Source organism: Argopecten irradians, chromosome 11 (genome assembly GCF_041381155.1).
Source record: "Argopecten irradians isolate NY chromosome 11, Ai_NY, whole genome shotgun sequence".
Lineage (NCBI taxonomy): Eukaryota > Metazoa > Mollusca > Bivalvia > Pectinida > Pectinidae > Argopecten > Argopecten irradians.
In genome coordinates, this window is record NC_091144.1 from 24,533,900 (window position 1) to 24,549,170 (window position 15,271).

The following is a 15,271-nucleotide window of genomic DNA, read 5'->3' on the forward strand; positions in this document are numbered from 1 at the left end:
CCAGGGTACTCATATTTGGCCTGTAGCATGCTGGGATGAAGGGCTACCAAAGTTGTGAAAATAAATGACCTTGACCTACTTTTAAAGTCACAGGGGTCAAATAGGCTAAAATCTTCGAACGACTTCTTCTAACTAACCGAAAGGTTCAGGGTACTCATATTTGGCCTGTAGCATGCTGGGATGAAGGGCTACAAAAGTTGTGAAACTTAATGACCTTGACTTATTGTCAAGGTCACCGGGGGTCAAATAGGCTAAAATCTTTGAACGACTTCTTCTAACTAACCGAAAGGTCCAGGGTACTCATATTTGGCCTGTAGCATGCTGGGATGAAGGGCTACCAAAGTTGTGAAAATAAATGACCTTGATCTACTTTCAAGGTCACAGGGGTCAAATAGGCTAAAATCTTTGAACGACTTCTTCTAACTAACCAAAAGGTCCAGGGTACTCATATTTGGCCTGTAGCATGCTGGGATGAAGGGCTACAAAAGTTGTGAAACTTAATGACCTTGACTTATTGTCAAGGTCACCGGGGGTCAAATAGGCTAAAATCTTTGAACGACTTCTTCTAACTAACCGAAAGGTCCAGGGTACTCATATTTGGCCTGTAGCATGCTGGGATGAAGGACTACCTAAGTTGTGAAAATAAATGACCTTGACCTACTTTTAAGGTCACAGGGGTCAAATAGGCTAAAATCTTTGAACGACTTCTTCTAACTAACCAAAAGGTCCAGGGTACTCATATTTGGCCTGTAGCATGCTGGGATGAAGGGCTACAAAAGTTGTGAAAATTAATCACCTTGACGTACTGTCAAGGTCACCGGAGGTCAAATAGGCTAAAATCTTTGAACGACTTCTTCTAACTAACCGAAAGGTCCAGGGTACTCATATTTGGCCTGTAGCATGCTGGGATGAATGGCTACCATAGTTGTGAAAATGAATGACCTTGGCCTACTTTCAAGGTCATAGGAGTCAAATAGACTAAAATCTTTGAACGACTTCTTCTAACTAACCAAAAGGTCCAGGGTACTCATATTTGGCCTGTAGCATGCTGGGATGAAGGGCTACAAAAGTTGTGAAAATTAATGACCTTGACGTACTGTCAAGGTCACCGGAGGTCAAATAGGCTAAAATCTTTGAACGACTTCTTCTAACTAACCGAAAGGTCCAGGGTACTCATATTTGGCCTGTAGCATGCTGGGATGAATGGCTACCATAGTTGTGAAAATGAATGACCTTGGCCTACTTTCAAGGTCATAGGAGTCAAATAGACTAAAATCTTTGAATGACTTCTTCTAACTAACCGAAAGGTTCAGGGTACTCATATTTGGCCTGTAGCATGATGGGATGAAGGGCTACCAAAGTTGTGAAAATTAATGACCTTGACGTTCTTTCAAGGTTACAGGGGTCAAATAGGCTAAATTCTTTGAACGATTTTTGTTAACTAACCCAAAATCCAGGGTACTCATATTTTGCTGGTGGCAAGCTGGGATGCAGGGTTACCATAGTTATAAAAATGAATGACTTTGACCTTCTTTCAAGGTCACGGGTCAATTAAGCTAAAATCTTTTAACTACACCTTTTAATTAGCCGAAAGGTCCAGGGTATTCATATTTAGTCAGTAGCATGCTGAGATAAAGGGCTATCAAAGTTGTGGAAATGAATGACCTTGACCTACTTTCAAAGTCACGAGAGTCAAATATTCCAAAATCTTGAATTTTGAACTTCTTCTGAAGTTCTACCAGTGTGATTCAGCTGAAACCTGCATGAAATGATCCTGACATGGTCCCGACCATGTGTTGTTATATTTTATGTCAATCCAAAATCCAAGATGGCTGCCACAGATGATCCAAGATGGCTGCCACAGATGCCATCTTGAAAACACATTTTGAACTTCTTCTCAAGTTCTACCAGTGCAATTTAACTGAAACTTGAAACATGCAATGCGGCTGATATGATCTTGTCAAAGTGTTGTTATATCTCTGGTTGATCCCAGATTGAAGATGGCTACCATGACACCATATCTAAATATTTTCCTATAAAGCTATTGCCAAGATAGTCAGATGACCGTTAAGGCCTTTGGGCCTATGGTTTTTATTTTATTTTTAAGGCGCGAGAAAGAAAAATCTATTATCTCGAAGTAAACGAGATCGGGTTATCTCAGTCTCGGGCTAAGATTTGTAACATCTCAACCTCGGCTAATGCCTCGGTTGGGATCATGTTACAAAATCTTAGTTCTCGACTGAGATAACCCGATCTCGATCACTTACAGGTAACAGATTTTATTAATCTAATTGAGAACTTACTTTGATATGTATATGCCAATGCCGTACTCCACGCCTCCTCGTATGTTGAAGCCGAGTTCTTTGTGACGATCTGAGATGGACAATGTAAGCCTCCTCTCCGGGAAGTCAGCGTCAAGTCCCCGAATGTAACCAGTTCCTCCTCCATCTTCGTACTCCCCCTCCATGAGGAGACGGGTGTGACTGTTATACCTGTGTATGATGAACGTATGATTTTATTTTACAGTGAAAACAGTCACTTCTATTGTCCCTTATACTGTGTAAAAGAAACCAAAATTACTCAACAAAAATCAAAAGTGTTTTCTTGGCCATAACAACGATGCAATTGCTTTCTCGTGTCCCGACAGAGGAGTACAGTCGAACTTTCGATGAGCGAAAATATTGATTTAACATTCTTTAAACAGGGTAGCAACAGTCGAAAAATCAGAAATTTCGTCTGTGCAGCAAACATAAATCAAATCAATTGTAAGAATAACAAATACGCGTACTCATAACGTAGAACGTAGACATATGAGTTTTTGTCACGAATTTGTGATTTCTGCATAAAGAGATTTATCAATTTTTATTCCTTTCTCCTTAATAAAGTGTATTTTACTTGATTTTAAGATGATGTAAAATCATAGAAAACATGTACCAGGTTACTTTCTCTCTGGAGAGTCGCCATTCCGGAAGTTGACCAGTCCTTTCAACCAACAGTTTCAGTTTGTTACTTCCGGTCAGAACCTTGACCGCTCCACTACTGGTCACTTCTTCAACACTTATATTGTTGACCTCCAGAAGTTTATCACCAAGTTCTAACCCAGCCAAATCTTTTAAAGATGAATGGTCATATGGTCAACATACAATATGTCAATTTAAACTGTCAGTAATCAAATAAAATGAATATGTACTCTTGATAAGAGTCAGGCTCGTAATTTATGAGGTATTATCTCAGTCATGAGCTGCCCAGCTCCTCAAACCGACTTATAGTATATTGGCCCATGATATGAGTCGGGTCCCGCCAATCATTTTGCGTTCATATACCTACCTGCCAACACCCCCTCTATTTCGCTGACGTAGACACCCAGACCGTGTTTACCCCGCCTCTTTATAATTATATGACCCCAGCCCCGCCCATCTCTGTGGTACAACTTGCTCCCTGCCAGACTCCACTCCTCTATTTCGCTTACGTAGACTCCCCGGTCGGGTTCAGCCCCGCACCTTTATTCATCTCTAGCCCCGCCAATCTCTGTAGAACACCTACCTACCAGACTTCCTCCTCTATTTTGTTGACGTAGATAATCAAGCCATGCATGTTCAGTCTCGGCCCTTTATCCACCCCTTGCCCCGTCCATCTCTAGTTCACCTACCTACCAGACTCTCCTCCTCTTTTTCGCCGACGTAGACTCCCCAGCCGTGTTCAGCCCCGCCCCTTTATCCACCCCTAGCCCCGCCCATCTCTGTAGTTCACCTCCCTACCAAACTCCCCTCCTCTATTTGGCTGACGCAGACTCTAAGTCCGTGTTCAGCCCCACCCCTTTATCCGCCCCTAGCCCTGCCCATCTCTAGTTCTCCTACCTGCCAGACTCTCCTCCTCTATTTGGCTGACGTAGACTCTAAGGCCGTGTTCAGCCTCACCCCTTTATCCGCCCCTAGCCCTGCCCATCTCTAGTTCACCTACCTGCCAGACTCCCCTCCTCTATTTGGCTGACGTAGACTCTAAGTCCGTGGTAAGCCCCACCCCTTGATCCACCCCTAGCCCCGCCCATCTCTAGTTCACCTACCTACCAGACTCTCCTCCTCTTTTCCGCTGACGTAGACTCCCCAGCCGTGGTCAGCCCCACCCCTTTATCCACCCCTAGCCCCGTCCATCTCTAGTTCACCTACCTGCCAGACTCGCCTCCACTATTTGGCTTACGTAGATTCTAAGGCCGTGTTCAGCCCCGCCCCTTTATCCATCCCAAACCCCGCTCATCTCTGTAGTTCACCTTCCTACCAAACTCCCCTCCTTTATTTGGCTTACGTAGACTCTAAGGCCGTGTACAGCCCCATCCCCTGTATCCACCCCTAGCCCCGTCCATCTCTAGTTCACCTACCTGCCAAACTCCCCTCCTCTATTTGGCTGACGTAGACTCCCTAGCATTGGTCAGCCCCGCCCCTTTATCCATCCCTAGCCCTGCCCATCTCTGTAGTTCATCTGCCTGCCAAACTCCCCTCCTCTATTTCGCTGACGTAGACTCTAAGGCCGTGGTCAGCCCCACCCCTTTATCCGCCCCCTAGCCCCGTCCATCTCTAGTTCACCTACCTGCCAGACTCCCCTCCTCTATTTCGCTGACGTAGACTCCCAGGCCGTGCTCAGCCCCGCCCCTTTATCCACCCCCAGCCCCGTCCATCTCTAGTTCACCTACCTGCCAGACTCGCATCCTCTATTTGGCTGACGTAGACTCTAAGGCCGTGGTCAGCCCCACCCCTTTATCTACCCCTAGCCCCGCCCATCTCTTAGTTCACCTACATGTACCTGCCAAACTCCCCTCCTCTATTTGGCTGACGAAGACTCCCCAGCATTGTTAGGCCCCGCCCCTTTATCCGTCCCTAGCCCCGTCTATCTAGTTCACCTACCTGCCAAACTCCCCTCCTCTATTTGGCTGACTCCCCAGCCGTGTTCAGCCCCGCCCCTTTATCCGTCCCTAGCCCTACCCATCTCTGTAGTTCACCTACCTGCCAGACTCCCCTCCTCTATTTCGCTGACGTAGACTCCCAAGCCGTGCTCAGCCCCGCCCCTCACACTGAAGCCCAGGTTACTTTCCGGCGATACCTTTTGTATGGTTACCACTACCACCTCACCACGCCGCATGGCGTCAAACACACGTTCTGTAAACAAACAGAAATATATCTTATATGATGTCACTAAATCATTTTGAGCATATAAAACAGGCACGAGAGTAGTGTGCCGCAAGCCAGACGTGAACACGTGTCGCGCGACCACAGACTTCACTCTATCGAGTGAGCTTAAAGTGAGCTAAAGGGTAAATTCACCCTAGCGCGAAGCTAGACAGGGACCGTATCACTGATAGTGACCTATAATTGGTGACATCAAACTATTTATGTTTGTCATAAAGCTTGGGTGAGGTTAAGACATGATAAACGTTGAAATTGATGGACATATGCGTTGTACCCATTTATAACTGAAATTGTCTGAGGTTTAGCTGATCGTAGATAAGTATATTTCATCTTGATAAAATATTCCTCATTCCAAATAAAGGAATGACTGTGAGATTTTTTATGAGCTATTTAAAGGGAATACGAGAGGATTTATATATTAGTAAAACTATTGAGGTATCTAATTCTTGGATGCACAGCGAGGATAAACAGTACAGTGTACCTCGTCTGTCCGATTTGCTATTGACAAGTGAGTCATGCAGAGTGTCAATGTACATGTATGTACTGTATAGGTTCCAAAGTTTTCGGTTTCGATTTACTGATCGCACTGTCAATTAGATATATCCTTTATTACTATGAATCAAAGTAGAACAACCTCCCAAAATGCAGCTGCTCACTGCACGGTTTACTTAAAACGCAATCAAAATAAAACGCCTAGCTTTATATTAAGCTTTATGGTAGCTTAACGTTATTTCAATATGCAATTATTTCCATTTCTGCGCGGTAACATTCCTGTAACCTTAACCATCGGCTTCAGATGTCTAAATTGATACGAATGGTAGTAGATTCTTTCTATTGCCATTACATATATTTCCATAACAGATGTTGCAATGTGACTACCGGCCGAGAAATTAACACCAATATAAATAGATCAGTAATATAGTATGACATCAATAGTACACCATAATATCTCTAAAATTATGTCTGCGAACAATACGTCTTAAATGAAAACATATCTACTTGTTGGCAGTATATCAGCTTTGTAAACGATTCGATAGATTTTTAAGGTAAATTTGCATGATGAATATAAACGATATATTTGTTAGTGTTAACTTCAAACGTTTATCAATGAAATTCATTCAAATATATCGCTGGTTTGTATCCCCTTGCATTAAGAGAAAAATTCGTTTTTCGTCTTTATGTTGGTATACGTAGGTGCTATTGTTAAGAAATTCAAGACGGAAATATAGCTTTGAGGTTTAAAGAAGAATAACCATTTGTAGGAAGTTAGAGCTACATGTACAACAGGAAAGTCGATAAAATTATCATTCTACATGTATTGTGAGTAATGCGTTATTGTTAAAAAGGTTGTTTACGGTAAATTGTCAAAGTGTCAAGACAAGCAATATTCTATGGCATAAATCATCAAAACAATCATACAGCACATACAAACAAAGATGTCCGAAAAATCAAGGATTAAGCCTTTATACATCAGAGTTTCCAAGGTGAAAAGTGATAAGCGTAACCGAAATGTCCAGACTAACAAGGTTCTACGAAGATGTATACATAACCAAAATATCCAGACTACTACTTCCAAAAGCGAAATGGTGAGACCAACACGGTTTTGATGTACAAACCATTCGGAATGCCAAAACTGAAAAGATTCTACTGAAACAAACTGTCTATGGCTTTCGAGGTGCAACTGTCTAGCTACTACATTAACTAAAGCACCTACAATAACGATTTATTGAACAATATTGAACACATGTACACTGGCTAAAACAGAGCCAAAATAAAACAAAAATACCATAGTTTTTTCTGTACTTATGAACCAAACGACGAGACGGTCAATACGCTTTTGTACGTACAAATCAGTCTTCATGGACACTACACCATAAAAACAAGACAATAAGATTATACTGCACATGCCAACAGACTTTTCAGTTTCCAGAATAGCAAGGTTCTGTTGAACATGCACCTGGAAAGCAACCAAAAATCTTGCTCATCAGGTAGGACGTTCGAAACCGGTTTCTCTCATATAACAGGGGAAAAAATCTTCAAAATCCGAAATAGCTGACGCCTTTGCCAAAAATTATGCTAAAAATTCTTAGCAAAATTCATCCGTCAAAAATCATTAAAAAAAGATCAAAAAATTTTAAATAGAAAAAGACAAGAGACGTCTAAATTTTAAATTCTCTACTGAAAGTTACAATAGGCCTTTCCAGATACCAGAATTGCTCGAGTCCCTCGAGAATTCAAAGGACTCGGCAGCTGGACCACACGGAATTCCATTTATGCTTTTAAAACAATTACCAGACTCTTCACTAAAATCTCTTTTAACTATTTTTAACCAAGTTTATTCTTCAGGCAAAATTCCCGAGTCGTGGAAGGAATCTACTATTATACCCCTTCCGAAGCCCGGGAAGGATACTACTGATGCCAATAACTATCGTCCTATTTCATTGACGAGCTGCATTTGTAAAACTCCAGAGCGTATGATAAATACTAGATTAGTTTGGTTCCTGGAATCAAACAATATTCTAAGTCCTCTGCAAAGCGGCTTTAGAAACCGCTGGGGGACGGTAGATCACTTAGTTAGACTAGAAACATTTATACAAGAAGCCTTTGCCAAGAAAGAACATCTTGTGGCCGTATTCTTTGACCTTAAAAAGGCATACGACACAACTTGGCAATATGGAATCATGAACGATCTCCATGATATCGGTATACGTGTTAATTTGCCAAAGTTCATTTCAAATTTTATTTCTGATAGGCATTTCAATCAACTTATTCTGAAACAGAAACACAGGAGATGGTAGTTCCTCGGGGTGGTATCCCTCAGGGTGGTATCCTGTCTGTCAAACTTTTTGGATCAAAAATTAACAGCATAACTAAATGTCATGGCCAATCTACAGAAGGGTCTCTATTTGTAGATGATTTCTTGATCTGATACAGATCAAAGAACATGCACACTATAGAACAACTACAACAATGTTTAGGCAAATTACAAAATTGGGCTGACGAAAATGGCTTTAGATTTTCAAGATCAAAAACCGTATGCATGCATTTCTGTCAAAAAACGAAAATCACACAACGATCCAGACCTCACACTCAATGGAATTAAAATTCCAGTAGTTGAACCAACCAAATTTCTTGGACTAATATTTGATTCGAAACTGTCCATTGTTCAACATATCAAACATCTGAAGGATAAGTGCTCGAAGGCGCTAAAAATTCTACGTATTCTTTCCCATATTGATTGGGGTGCAGACCGTGAAATGCTTCAGCGTATCTACCGAGCACTTATTAGATCTAAACTTGACTACGGTTCGATTGTCTATGGATCGGCCCGCAGCTCTTATCTACAGATGCTTGACTCTATCCAGAATCAGGGACTGCGTCTTGCACTTGAAGCTTTTCAAACAACATCTGTGAAAAGTCTTCATGAGGAAGCAAATGAGCCATCTCTGGACGATCGGCGAAAGAAATTATCCTTACACTATGCTGCTCAACTGAAATCTAATCCCAAAAATCCCGCATTTACATGTAACCTTGTATTCAATCCACAACATCAAGAAATATTTACACAAAATCAAAAGCTCATACAGTGTACCAACATTTGGCATCAGAATTTCATTTTTTTTTTGCAAGAACTTAATAGATATTTCGACACTATTGACGAGTACATCGTATCGGATGTATCACCATGACTCATTCAAACACCTGATATCAATGTATCTCTACATGAGAGGGCAAAGTCCAGTGCATTACCCGAAGAACACAAATCCTCCTTTCGGGAGTGCATTAGGGCTTTCTCTTAGCATGTTCAGATCTACACTGACGGCTCAAAAGATGGTGATAATATTGCGGCAGCATGATGTACATCTAATCACTGTTCCTGTATCCGACTCCCGGATGTTGCCTCCATTTTCTCTGCTGAAGCATGTGCTATAGTATTCAAGATTCCCTAGAAACACATTAATCCAAAATCTTTTGATCCGAACATTTCTTTATCTTCTAAAACTCAAATTACTTATCTCTGGATTCCAAGCCATGTGGGTATAAAGGGGAATGAAAAGCCCGAAAGGGCAGCTAAGACTGCTCTTCGCCTAGCACAATCAGATTTGAAACTATCATACACTGATTTCAAACCTTCTATTCAGCCAGCCATCAAACACCATTGGCAACAAAGGTGGTATACCGAAACAAACATAAGCTGTTTAAAATACAACCTACACTTAATCCTAAACTGTACAGTCGGAGAGACCGCAGGGAGGAAGTTGTTCTCTCTTGGCTCCGAACTGGACACATATTTTACACATTCCTATCTATTAAGAGGGGAGGATCCTCCTACATGCAATGTATGCGATTCTCCTCTCACAGTGGAGCATATTTTAGCGCGCTGTATTTTCAACTATCTCAAAGAGATCAGCATTTTTAACAGAATATGAACGTTTTCCATCTCATCATGGTATCAACCCAACATTTTGTCGTTTCATCAACATTGCATGTTTTTTCATGTGTTTTAACCAAAATTATTTTATCCCATACAATCATTTTATAAATTCAAACTTAACAATCTGTGGTTTTTAATTCTTGCTTGGCTATGTCTTATTCTAATCCTTTAGATACAATCATTACTCGTCTTCTGTCCTGCTACATGACGCGTAGTTTGGCCCTAAATGACCTTAGTTGTCGATGGGCCGTGAAACACAAACAAACATCTCGTATAACATGATCGTAATTGCTTAATTTAGATTTGTTTATTCTTCTCGATTGCGTTTCTTTCCCCTAACGTCTCTTTTGATATCGAATCACTTGGGGGTGAGCTGTTCATCCCCATGGAGGAGACTGTGTGAGTGTCCCCTAGCCAAGACACACCATAGTCTAAAAACGTGGGGTACTTTCTGCTGCTGCTTAAAGGGATGCGGGGCGACTGACTTGCCCATTGTCCGTATAATGTGATCAGGTGGACTGAATGAGATATTTTGCTCGGTACACAAAGTATACTTTGTAATAATCGTATTGGTTAATGTGACATTAAACCTACTCAACTAAATCACCAACCACCTAACCAATATGTCATCACTAACGAGGTTTTAGTGGGCATACAAACATTCTCAGAATAACAAATTCTACCATAAACAAATCAATTATTGCAGACGAACAAGTGCTGAAAAGTTTCCAGATAAAAATGCGTTTTGTTTTATAACCCAAATAGCATGGAATCAATGGGTATGTCTTAAGCATTGTGAACCCTTAGTATCGCCATATAGTTTTAACGACTTCTATCCCTACTCACCATGAACGTTTGGCCGGATGATGATTTCCGGAGAATGGCGGCCATTTTGTCTCCGGCGTTGAACAGTTGGACTCAGTGCCTGTCTGGAAGCAGACTGTCGGAAATATCCATCAAACTCATTCACGTGCGCACGAGGGATTAAATCCCGAATGTGTCTTAAAAGATCCAGCTTTTCTGGAGAGTGAAGTAACTCCCGAAGTTCGAACACCAACTTGTCAATTTGTCTATATCTTTGAAATTCCTTCAGTATATGAAAGAGGGATCTTCGTTCCGATTCGGAAAGAAGCCGTTTGGCCTCGAAATGGAATGTCCGAATGAGTTGCTTTTTCCTCTGGCTTAACCCAAGCATTGTGCTGTGTTGGCGGCAAGATCATGTAATATTCAGTGGTTTCTAGTTTGGCCACGGTAATTCATGATTGACGTCAAGACAATCGGAGATAGACACTCTTTTTTACCTGTTGTTGGTATTCACCGTCTGCCCAGGTAGCTGTGTAGCTGTTTTCCAATAACTGTTAGATAGAACAGATATTAAAATGAGGTACAGGTAATATAAGGCCAATGAGAAATCAGAGCGATCGGGTTTTAGACATAATAAATGAGCCAGTGATTAAATATTTACAGGTGGCCTATTCTCCTTTAAGGTAACATTAGATAAGGTACGAGTATAGAGTACTTGGACTCACTAGCAATAGGAAACGTTCTTTGAGATGCGCATCACAGAGCAATTTAAGAATTTGTAAGCATGATTTGATCTTGGAAAACTATTTTATTGTACTTCCTCTGCGTCTAGTGAAAGCCTACAGTAAATTTAGAACATGTTATGTAAAACTACCGATTGCATTTGGCAGATAGAATAATATATCGAGAGAACATCGATTTCGCAGCCGATGTAACTTGGACGAAATTGAAGATGAGTTCCAGTATTTATTTAACTGCACTGATGATCTATTATTATCCAATAGAAATGAATTTATATCTAGATGCTATTATGAAAGACCATATATTTTTTTATTTTATACTCTTTTCATGTGTGTAGTCAACAATGAACTGATTCAGCTTACACAAGTATTATACAAGGCAGGCTTTTAAAATTCATTTCATTAGCGTAATCAGTATATCCGATGTACATTTGTGTAGGTGAGTTGCATATATATATTTTCTATTTCATTGCGGGTACTGATTACGTTTATATGTCCTCTTTATACTCTCTACACCAATGTTTGTGAGCTACGCGAATAAAATCATTGTCATTGACTGATTATATGCCAAGTACTGAACACATACAAACCAATGTCAGCTACTAAATATTTGTGAAATCGAATATGTTCTCGTAAATCAATTAAATTTAATTGTAAATGATTTTCTTGACAATGCCCCACATAAAGTTCAAGTCTCGCGACCCAAAGTCCTCCATTTCTAGGTCGCTACTTCGAACTCATTGTCGGGCATGTGTCAGGTACTGCCCAAATGCAGATCGGTGTGTTTTCTTCGAACTCCTAATTGTTAATTGGACATTAAAAGAATAAAACCAAAACGCTGCGTTAGATTCACGTGATTATATGATAAACATTAGTTCAATAGTTCCATATCAGTGAAAACATCAAACTTAGATATATACATGTATACATAGGGTGAAGATCTTCCAGATTTTCTCTATTGTTAGATATACATGTATATGTTGTTTATTGACATAATAATCAATCAATAATGAACTTTCTCAAACCATACAACAGTGGCATTTTTCTTCTTATACAATTATATTATAAAAAAAAGATTTGAAAACAAATCCACCTGAGGATAAATCGTGTTTCTCACTTTACAACAGCATTATGTTTTTTGACAAATAATTTCATATTAACCTGATCTTCGGTTACTTTATATATAGGCACCTACATTGTATACCTCTTGACCTCGTCAACTTAGACCTCGAGTCATTTGATATTGCATAACATTTTATCTACGAAGATTACGTGAAATTGACATTCAAAATCTAAAAGTTAAAAACAAAAGATATACTTACAGTTGTTAGGACAGTTAAAATCCAAATTAAATTTCCACTATCCTGTACATAGGATGTAAGCCGATGTTACGGCAATATCTACAGCTGTGACGTGTTCTGCGTACGAAACAACATTGTAGGTCATTGTTGACTAGCCCCTTCCGATACCTTATTCCAGCACAACATATCGCAAGGCACACTACCTGCAGTGAATAATTGATTTAGAAACATCTGTTGCCATCGATCTCGTTCTTTGCGAACATGAGTCGCATTCACGCCCTTTCTGTTTACAATCTTATAGTAATCCAAGGCAACAAAGGTAAAAAGGGCGGAGTTAACAGATCAGGTAATTTCTGATATAGACTTCTATCTCTGGGTAAAATAAACGTGGGGTTGTCGGAAACAACTACATATGTACATGATGTTTTTGAAGTACCGAAAAAGTTGCAAATACTTTATTAACCCCATATAGAGATGTGGGTCGCATTTCATGATGAATTAGTTAAGGATTTTTATCTTTATTGAAGTCGTATAAAAGATATAATTCAAATGTAACTCTTTTAATTTAGGTACCGCGTTTTTCATGTAATCTTAGTGTGGAGTTGTACAACAAAACACATAATCTTTGAATGGATTTGTAGGTGTCACAGGTAGTTTAATTTTGCATTACGTACGTAATTATGAGTCAGGTAATCTTTGGGTGGAGTTGTAGGTAAATACAGACCTGTATAACTCGGGTAATCTTTGTGTGGAATTTTAGGTAATTACAGACCTGAATAACTCGGGTAATCTTTGGGTGGAGTTGTAGGTAATTACAGACCTGAATAACTCGGGTAATCTTTGTGTGGAGTTGTAGGTAATTACAGACCTGTATAACTCGGGTAATCTTTGTGTGGAGTTGTAGGTAATTACAGACCTGTATAACTCGGGTAATCTTTGTGTGGAGTTGTAGGTAATTACAGACCTGTATAACTCGGGTAATCTTTGTGTGGAGTTTTAGGTAAATTCAGACATGGACCTGTATAACTCGGTAAAGTTTTTGCGTGGAGTTGTAGGTAATTACAGACCTGAATAACTCGGGTAATCTTTGTGTGGAGTTGTAGGTAATTACAGACCTGAATAACTCGGGTAATCTTTGTGTGGAGTTGTAGGTAATTACAGACCTGTATAACTCGGGTAATCTTTGGGTGGGGTTTTAGGTAAATTCAGACATGAATAACTCGGGTAATCTTTGTGTGGAGTTGTAGGTAATTACAGACATGTATAACTCGGATGATCTTTGTGTTGAGTTGTAGTTTCATGCACGTAATCCGTTTATCTTTATGTGGAGTTGCAGACAGCACGTGCACATATATATGATGATATATAAATACAATGTACATTTTTACATATCATGCGTACGGTAACAGTTGGCTCAACCTAGTCCGAATTCTCAGAATTACGATTCCTGACTTAAAAAAATAATCCATACAATTTAATAAAAGAACTGAAGAAAAAAACTTCTATATTACAAGTTATCATCTTCCATTAGAAACATATATTGATTCGAGTGCCGATTCGAGGACCTATTTCATTTATGCGGTTGGACTGATACGACTACTTGTAAACAAAAACGACCCGGATCACGTGTTTCTCACCAAACAGTTTCTGACGAAAAGTTAAATCTACTGCATAGATATTTTTCATGATTGTTAAAAATGCTAGATCTTTTTTATATAAATGTAGAAACATTAACTAAAAGCAGAATACTGTATGTGATTTGTTTTGTTCCGACCAAATATACACGACCATATTCCGGATAATCGCTTACCATTGCTGCTTTGTATTTTGGTGTATAACACCCCCGTTTTGATGACGTATTACTCATATTATGATAACGTTTTGGTATTTTTTTCCCTGCAGTGTGTGAAGGAAAGTGAGAAGTGAGTGAAGTACCCCACACCAAATTCTCGCGCTTTTGGGCGCTCGCAAATTCATCAAATGCATCGTAAAAATCATCTAAGCCATTCTAAATCGTAATTTTTTCCCGGGGGAGACCCCCGGACCCCCTTAACACCAAATTCTCATGCCTTTGGGAGCTCGCAAATTCATCGAAATGCATCGTAAAACTCATCTCAGCCATTCTTAATCGTAATTTTTTCCCGGGGGAGACCCCGGAACCCCCTAACACCAAATTCTCACGCCTTTGGGCGCTCGCAAATTCATCAAAATGCATCGTAAAACTCATCTCAGCCATTCTATATCGTAATTTTTTTCCCGGGGAGACCCCCGGACCCCCCTAACACCAAATTCTGATGTGTACATGGATTAAATTAAGTGACTTATGAAAAATGAACATAAAGCATATATTATATGGTTGGGAGTTGAATTAATCTCCTCCTGTAGGTGTGGCGGGGGGGGGGGGGGGTTTACAAAATATTGAGGACCTTTGCCCCCCCCCCCCCCCCCCCCCCCCCCATGACGTTTCATCTTCCTACGCCACTGAGACCTGAATAACTGATGTATTCTTTTGGTAGGGTTTTAGGTAGTTTCAGACATGTATAACTCGGATGATCTTTGTGTTGAGTTGTAGTTTCATGCACGTAATCCGTTTATCTTTATGTGGAGTTGCAGACAGCACGTGCACATATATATGATGATATATAAATACAATGTACATTTTTACATATCATGCGTACGGTAACAGTTGGCTCAACCTAGTCCGAATTCTCAGAATTACGATTCCTGACTTTAAAAAATAATCCATACAATTTAATAAAAGAACTGAAGAAAAAAACTTCTATATTACAAGTTATCATCTTCCATTAGAAA

At 40.0% G+C, this 15,271-nt stretch overlaps 1 protein-coding gene across 3 annotated transcripts in view; it reads right to left on the reverse strand.

Moving 5' to 3' along the window:
- LOC138335082 (PDZ domain-containing protein 7-like) overlaps nucleotides 1-13,479 on the reverse strand; it is a 28,464-nt gene extending 14,985 nt beyond the window's left edge. Inside the window, exons 1-5 of one of the 3 annotated variants that reach the window (XM_069283993.1) lie at nucleotides 12,482-13,479; nucleotides 10,462-10,970; nucleotides 4,998-5,150; nucleotides 2,935-3,109; nucleotides 2,304-2,492 (exon numbers count right to left, since the gene is read on the reverse strand). In XM_069283993.1, coding sequence (XP_069140094.1) covers nucleotides 2,304-2,492; nucleotides 2,935-3,109; nucleotides 4,998-5,150; nucleotides 10,462-10,810 — 866 coding nt within the window. In that variant the 5' untranslated portion in view covers nucleotides 10,811-10,970; nucleotides 12,482-13,479. The remainder of the gene's footprint in view (nucleotides 1-2,303; nucleotides 2,493-2,934; nucleotides 3,110-4,997; nucleotides 5,151-10,461; nucleotides 10,971-12,481) is intronic. The other 2 variants (XM_069283992.1, XM_069283994.1) reach the window with 2 other exon arrangements.
- Nucleotides 13,480-15,271: the final 1,792 nt, after the last annotated feature.